This window comes from Schistocerca piceifrons, chromosome 1 (assembly GCF_021461385.2).
Source record: "Schistocerca piceifrons isolate TAMUIC-IGC-003096 chromosome 1, iqSchPice1.1, whole genome shotgun sequence".
In the NCBI taxonomy this organism is placed as follows: Eukaryota; Metazoa; Arthropoda; class Insecta; order Orthoptera; family Acrididae; genus Schistocerca; species Schistocerca piceifrons.
This window is the reverse complement of record NC_060138.1, coordinates 803,514,460-803,521,817: the sequence shown is the minus strand read 5'-3', so window position 1 is coordinate 803,521,817 and position 7,358 is coordinate 803,514,460. Positions and strand designations below refer to the sequence as shown.

At 40.8% G+C, this 7,358-nt stretch overlaps 1 protein-coding gene across 1 annotated transcript in view; it reads left to right on the top strand.

Moving 5' to 3' along the window:
* Positions 1 to 456: 456 nt before the first annotated feature.
* The window catches only part of LOC124712951 (transcriptional regulator ERG homolog), a 290,618-nt gene continuing 283,716 nt past the window's right edge, over positions 457 to 7,358 (top strand). The window contains exon 1 of the mRNA XM_047242911.1: positions 457 to 541. Within this exon, the coding sequence (XP_047098867.1) occupies positions 457 to 541 (85 nt within the window). The remainder of the gene's footprint in view (positions 542 to 7,358) is intronic.

The following is a 7,358-nucleotide window of genomic DNA, read 5'->3' as shown; positions in this document are numbered from 1 at the left end:
GTGGGCGGGAGTTGTGTTTGAGGGGTGAACAGGCGGGGACACTGCCGTTTCCTATCTCTGGAGGGCCGAGGAAGGAAAGGAAAGGTCCGCTATCTCCATAACACGGCGCGCTGAGGTCGGCGAGCGGCGGGTGGCGGCGGGGCGCCGTTTGTCGCTCGTTTCCCCCGCAGCATGCGCTCTCCGCCTTCGCGGGCCGGGGGTGGGGGCGTCAGCATGGCGCCGCGCGCCGCCATTGGCCCGCGCGCCGCCGGCTCCGCCCCCCACCCCCGCGCCCCCTCCCCCAGCCGGCGGCGCTCGCCTCGCGGCGCTGGCCGGCGCGCCGGCACTTGCCGCGTGCGATGTGCCGCGAACGGAGGCGCCGCAGTCGTCTCCCGGTGGTGACGAGGGTAGCGCGAGCATAGGCCAGCCGAGCCGAGCCGAGCCGAGCGCAGCCGAAGCCAGCAGCCGGCAGCCGTCATGCTCGACATCAAGACGTCCGCCGACTACCTGTCGCGCACCGCCGCGGGCACCTTCACCAACTTCTCCATGCTCTTCGCTGCCGGTAAATATCGCTGCGCTCCGCCGACAGGTGCTCTTTGCCGTGACTGGCGCCCTGCTCGACCCGCCGTTTTCTGGCCAAACTCTTTCGTGCAGCAAAATGTCATCAGTGCCAGTCGGAAGGTCATTTCCACCTTCTTTGGGTCCTGCCTCTTCGATGGCATTATGACTAACACAGTTGTCTTCTATTGGGTTTTCTCAGTGAGACACTTCTTATAACTTAAGAATGGATAACCGTACAACAGAGGTTGTCTAAAGCGAAAGTAAAAAATAAAAGAAAGAAGCATTTGGAGAGCAGAATATGTCATGTGTTCACACTATCAACGTTGCTTGTTTGCTCGATTTCTACAGCAGCATATTTGTGGCTGTGTGAAGCTGTTTCAACGACTGTGAATTTGCCCCATGTTTAGCGATACACATTTTATGTCTTTTAATGTTGTTAACTACAGCAGAAGGCATTCACCTCGGGGTGGTTCTCGAAAGTTGTGCAGCAGCAAGAGCAAAGGAAAGAATAGAATAATTAATTTCTTTTACTCATTATATCACCCAAACGGTCGCTTTGTGGTGCAGTTCGACAATGTAGTTCCGTAATTGTTAATGCGCGTGTGTTCCGTTACATACATTATGTAACTACTCCCATTAGTCCAAAAATTCCCTATTTTCATAGTCTACATCCGGATTTGCAATCGCGATGCATTTGTCGAAACACCGAAGTTAAAAACTATGTTCCGCATATTTCTCGTATGAAGTGTAACGCAGATGACGGAAAAACATAATACATCATACATGCTGTATTTCCTTTCTTCGTTATTCTGTGGGATGATATGCACGTTTGTATTTTTATACACTTATGTTTGAGAGTACAAGAGTCTTCTTCCGCACATGACGGTATTCTACATTAACCTTCAGGAAACAACACAAAAAGTTTATCCTTGTTATAAGATTCAAAAGTAATTACAATATTGTCAAAAAATATGTAACTCCAGTTGTATGGCAATAAATAATCTTCGAAGCATGCGTTCATATTTTTATTTTCAAACTAGCCGTGAAACTAATAGCTGCTCCTGAAGTTTGTCTTGTCAGTAAGCAACAGACACACAATTTCTAAACTTGAGTTACTCATTTATTTTGCTAATTACACTGTTCTTAAATTGTCAACCTCGGGCACAAATTCACCATCCTACTTGCGGGACTACATTTTCCGTGAATAAATACGGAGAAATTGTGGATATGAGAGTCACATTTAGCAAAAAAAAAAATTCATCAGTTTCCGCGACTGATCATCAAGGATCCCAGAACACCTCATATCGAACTATGTGTCGCGTACGAACGAGTTCAGCTGACTGATATAACTAAAGATTTAGCTTTATGAGAAAAATATATAATTCTCCTCGTGGATCTCATAGTTTTATTTTCACTTCCTTACAGTTCAACACCTCTGCCTCAGTTCCGTAACACTGATGACAGAAGACTCCAGTTCTGTGTTCTTGTAGACCAGAGAAAGATGTCTATGCTACTCTCAACAACTCCAAGCTCATTTGGGAAGGGGAGAGAGGTGCATTGTTGGTGTTCGTTACAGAAAATGTACTCTCACAGAACGCTGAAAAGACTTCCACTTAGTCTTGACTAAATGACAAAAAAAGTCACTCACAGTAATAGTAAAGTGAGTTCCATCGTTCACTCAAGATACCAAATGGGACGAAGAGATTAAGAAACCAAATAAATGTTAGAACGAAGAGAGCAATTTCCTTCGATACTATAGTCACATAATTCCTGATGTGATAGTGAATTGCTCATTCATTTTTCCAATTACACGAAAGATACATTCTCTGAATGTCAATCCCAGGCACAAATTCTCCACCTTGAATCCGGAATCACATTGTCCATGAGTAAGTGTGGGCCTATGAATGACGGATGAAATGACTACCACAGTTCTCTCAAGATACCAAATGCGCCACAGCCAACAAGAAACCAAATACGAGTGGGTTAATTTCATTTGCAATGTTTAGTACCTCACGACGGCAGATAAAGCAGATATCGAAAAGCAGATAACACTGAAATAAGTTTTCTTAATAGTCATGTTAAGGTACACTAACCGAAGTGTTGCACACGAAGATTACGCCCCAAAAGTAGACTATGTATTTAACAATGAAGCGATTTTCTTAAGAAAATTCCGCATTACTGCGAAATGCTGATTTTCTTGATATTATTCTTAAGTGGTTTACTTTAAATGGAAGCAAGATAAAAGATTTTCAGTTCGAATGAAAATATGGGCCACAGAGAATCTCTTACTAAATAGTGATTTAATTTATTTTGTAGCCAACAGTTTTCCAAGTTTGTCTATACACAGTAGCTCCTGAACATTTCCGTTGATGTTGCTATTCAGACTGGAGAAAACACTAGACTATCTACGGCTTACAGCGACTCAACGACCAAGTTTCGAGTGAAACACGTACTTGGCGAACTCTGAGTAGTTTTCATGCATCAACAGTTCCCTCAAATGAATACTCTGCTTAATTACTATGAAACCGTATGTCTGGTAATACTTAAACAGGAAAATATGTTTTCTTTTGTTGTACAGTTCGATTTGCCTACTATCTGGAATGTTAAAAACCGTGCAGTATCACACCTCTCGTGTAAAAGTGAGTTATAGGTTAAGTGCAAATAGCACGGAGGATCTGTTCTGTTTGTACTAGCTCCTGTAATATGCATTCGTCTTCTTATGTTGTCGACTTTGAACATCAGAGTTCAAGAAGGTTACTAGATGTCTTTGCTCTCTGAAGTTTAATATTTAAAATCTGTCTCCCCAAATTATTCGACTATGTAAAGCGACCCGGTTCCATGAAGTAAACATAAAGACGATTCAGCGAAGTTTATTTTATGGAGCCACGACAACTAGAATTAAAACCGCTTATTCTATCAGTCGATTAGCTTCAAAAGATTTGGTAGACGGTTTATTATTAGTCTCAGCTTGTCGCCGTTACGTGTGAAGCTCAGACCACCAAAACCTTTGATAATTTTGGTATTATGTTTACCAGTGTCAACTTCTTGCCTACTCAAAATGTTGGACAGTTCTAATTTATGTTTGAAAAATATGAACTGTGATTAAGGATTTTGTGTATAAAATACGGTAATGTAAATATACTGAGAATTAGAACTCAATAATTTTGAATAAGTACATGTAATCCACGCAAATGTTTACCCATAGTTCAAAACAGGATGGATCTAGCAGTATATCGTTATTGTTTCTTTACTGAGGTAGTTTTTCAACAATATGAATACGTCAGCTTTTTCACATTGAGCTTGGAAGTCTGTTCTGTTGCCAACTTACACCTACAAAATATAATTTTCGTAGAGCCTAAGTAAAATTTTTGTCAATATTTAGAATACTTTCCCTCTATGAAGCACACAAAACAACATCCTGAGTACTCATAAATTCGCTCAGTCATTTTGTAAATTTTGTGCATGAAATACATGAAACCACTTTGTGTAAATTCAGCACTCAGGTTCCAGGAAATGCGTCATTCATTTTCGGAGCAGCAAGGAGTTCGTAATAAAAATCCAGTTTGACAGCTTCTTTCTAGACCTTTACTATCTGGTATTCACTGCTTCTTAGTACATCTTGAGTTTGTTAGATCTTAGTTTACGTCCTTAACAATTTGATTTTCAAATAATAACATGATCGAATAATTCGATTGAGTGGATCAGGAAAGTAATAAATTTAGCTTAACACTAATCAAAAGCAAGTCAAAATTAAGACAGAATACCGTGATGAATTTCTGCTGCAACCAGATGTTGTAGCAAAATACGAAATACCTGTTCGTTTCATCTACCTTGGGTCCACTGTCTGTAAGGATCGCAACTACATCTAGAAAATAAAAAAAAAATAATACCATTTACGAGAAAAGCAACAACTTACTGTGATAATCAGACAAAATTAAGATGATGAAGATCGGAGATGTTTGCGAATTTAGTGGATTTAAAAAGAAGAAACGAAACTAATGTCTGAATTCTAAAAGAATGAAAGGGTGAAATGGGACTGTTGATAATGTGCTATCACATCATTCTATAGTTAACTTATCACAAAATTTGGAGGCAAGATGTCCTCTTAGAGAAAATCATCCTCCAAGTGAAAACCGAAAGCTGAATAGCGCGAACAAGACGTCTTCATCGATGGGTATGCTTAACTGATAATAAGACCAGCCAAACAAAATAACAAGTGATTTGATAAATGGAAGATTGTAATCACCAGAGAGAAATTTGTATGAGTCACTTACTTTCAACATCGGAAGGAAAGTATACAAATACAAAATAAAAAGTTTGAAATAGTGTTGATTAGGCCATGTAGTACAGGGGAAAGTAGGCATTGCGTTCCTTCTAAAAATATTTCATGCTGCTAACGCTTTCCTTATGTAGCCTTTTGCTCCAGGGACTACCATAAAATCTGACTTTCCGCTAGGTTGCCTCATTATTTGGGTCTGCATTACAAATAGCTGTGATCATAATATAAGACAAACTGTAACACAGGCATAAGGTATACAGATAAAATACTAAAATTCACACAAACGCCTTAACAGCGATTGCCGACTCAGTTACGGAAGTATCAATTATTTTATGATGATGTTTTAGTAACTGGTTATTGCCACAATATTGTCACCATTATTGTGAATGAAACACTCATGTACAGTTCCTTTCCTTATTATAGTATCAAATAAGTATCTGTATCGTGTGGGCCATGAGAGACGGAGGAAAAGCATAGACATTAACCCATGACATTTGCATAAGGCCTGACTATCAATAGCATAATCTCGTGCTATGGAGCTCTTCGTCACGCTGATCATATTTTCACCACCAGGGTGAAAAGCAACAACAGACTAGAAGCATCACTTAATTAGAGGGATTAACCACTGATCATTCGTCAGAGCAAGCGCAATTACTCATATATTATTCGAAATTCATTTCATCCTTTTACTATACATTTGCACAATTCCCTGGTTGTGGTTGCTAAACTGTAAAACTGTTATTTTTGTCCATAGAACTTTGCCCATTTATCACCAACGGAATTTAGAAGGTTAAAAGCTGAGTGTTGAGGACATGCAGCTACTCCCTTCCATTATAATATGATGGAAATATGGCACCCAACATACATTGGTGACTTACATAAGTTTAATATGTTTGGGATACTTCCATTGCGCTGCTTTTTGGTATCCCTAAGAAATTCATTCCGTCAATGTACATTTTACCAGGTTACACACCCACCAACCTGCCCACCAACCCAGCCATTCATACACACAGACACACATAAACACGCGCTCGCGCGCGCACACACACACACACACACACACACACACACACGCACACGCGCAAACGTGCTAGAACATAGCGTTTAGATGCATTGGTTTCATTCATAGTAAACAAACACTGAACGTATGTATGACTATTCATGGACCGCCGGAGTGACCGTGCGGTTCTAGGCGCTACAGTCTGGATCCGAGCGACCGCTACGGTCGCAGGTTCCAATCCTGCCTCGGGCACGGATGTGTGTGATGTCCTTAGGTTAGTTAGGTTTAATTAGTTCTAAGATCTAGGCGACTGATGACCTCAGAAGTTAAGTCGCATAGTGCTCAGAGCCATATAACTATTCATGATGTCACGATCTTTGATATGAGACACTTGTAAATAATTTATTCGTAATTTAAGATACGTGTATCATGTCAAACATCGCGATTTGTCAAAGTATGACATCTCGCATCTTCCACGCTATTTAGGAGCAGTAGGGTTTATAATAAACACGCTGAACTCAAACAAAAAGTGTATGAAGATGCGAGACGTCGTGCTTTGACACTTCGCGATGTTTGACATGATATATGTGTCTTAAATTACGGAATAAATTACTTACAAGTGTCTCATAACAAAGATCTTGATATTATGCATCGTCATACTCTTTACACATACGTTCAGTGTTTGTTTACTATGAATGAAACCAAGTGCATCTAAATGCTGTGTTCTAGTGCGTTTGCGCGTGTGCGTGTGTGTATGTGCGCAATCACGCACTTGTGTGAGTGAGTGTGCGTGTGTGTGTGTGTGTGTGTGTGTGTGTGTGTGATAGACAGAGAGAGAGCGAGAGAGAGAGAGAGAGAGACGGTGTGTGTGTGTGTATGTAAGCTAGTGCAATATAAGTGTCCTAAAACACAATGATCTTCTCGTTTCGTGAACATGCCATTCACTATATTTCTGTTACTTCCGCCAGAATCGCGGCTCTAGCGTCTACCTGCGCCTCCATCAGATAATGAGTTGGTGGTGGCTCGAAAACTAGTGGTTATGGTACAATAAAACATATCAGATCAAAAAAGCAAATGGTTGGATATTATACCCACATATGCTATCAATTTAAAATACAACTAAAGTTCCTCATACCAATGGAATAAATAATGTGTTGTACGTTCATCACGTCTTCTACTCTCCTCTGTTGGACATTTGACACTGACTGGAGGGGCACAGAAACTATAACCTGTAAGACTGCAGAACGGTAATGTGTAGGGCCATTCAAAATGCCGGCGTGTGATTTTGGCCTTGTTATTAATGGTATCTTCCCAAGCCTTGTGGTTCCCGTTTACCTCTATCAAAACCGAGGGTCCTCGAGAAAGCAGTAAGCACTTGAATCAAGCAGCTATTGCCGACAGAATGTATATTTTAGTCTTTCAGCGATATCTTGGGATTTGATCAGAGTAGCTCATCTCTATAGGACTGAAATTCGAACTGAATATATGAAAAATTGTAACGTGGAAGAGGTGGTGTCGATGCGAGAAGCGTAGTTGTCG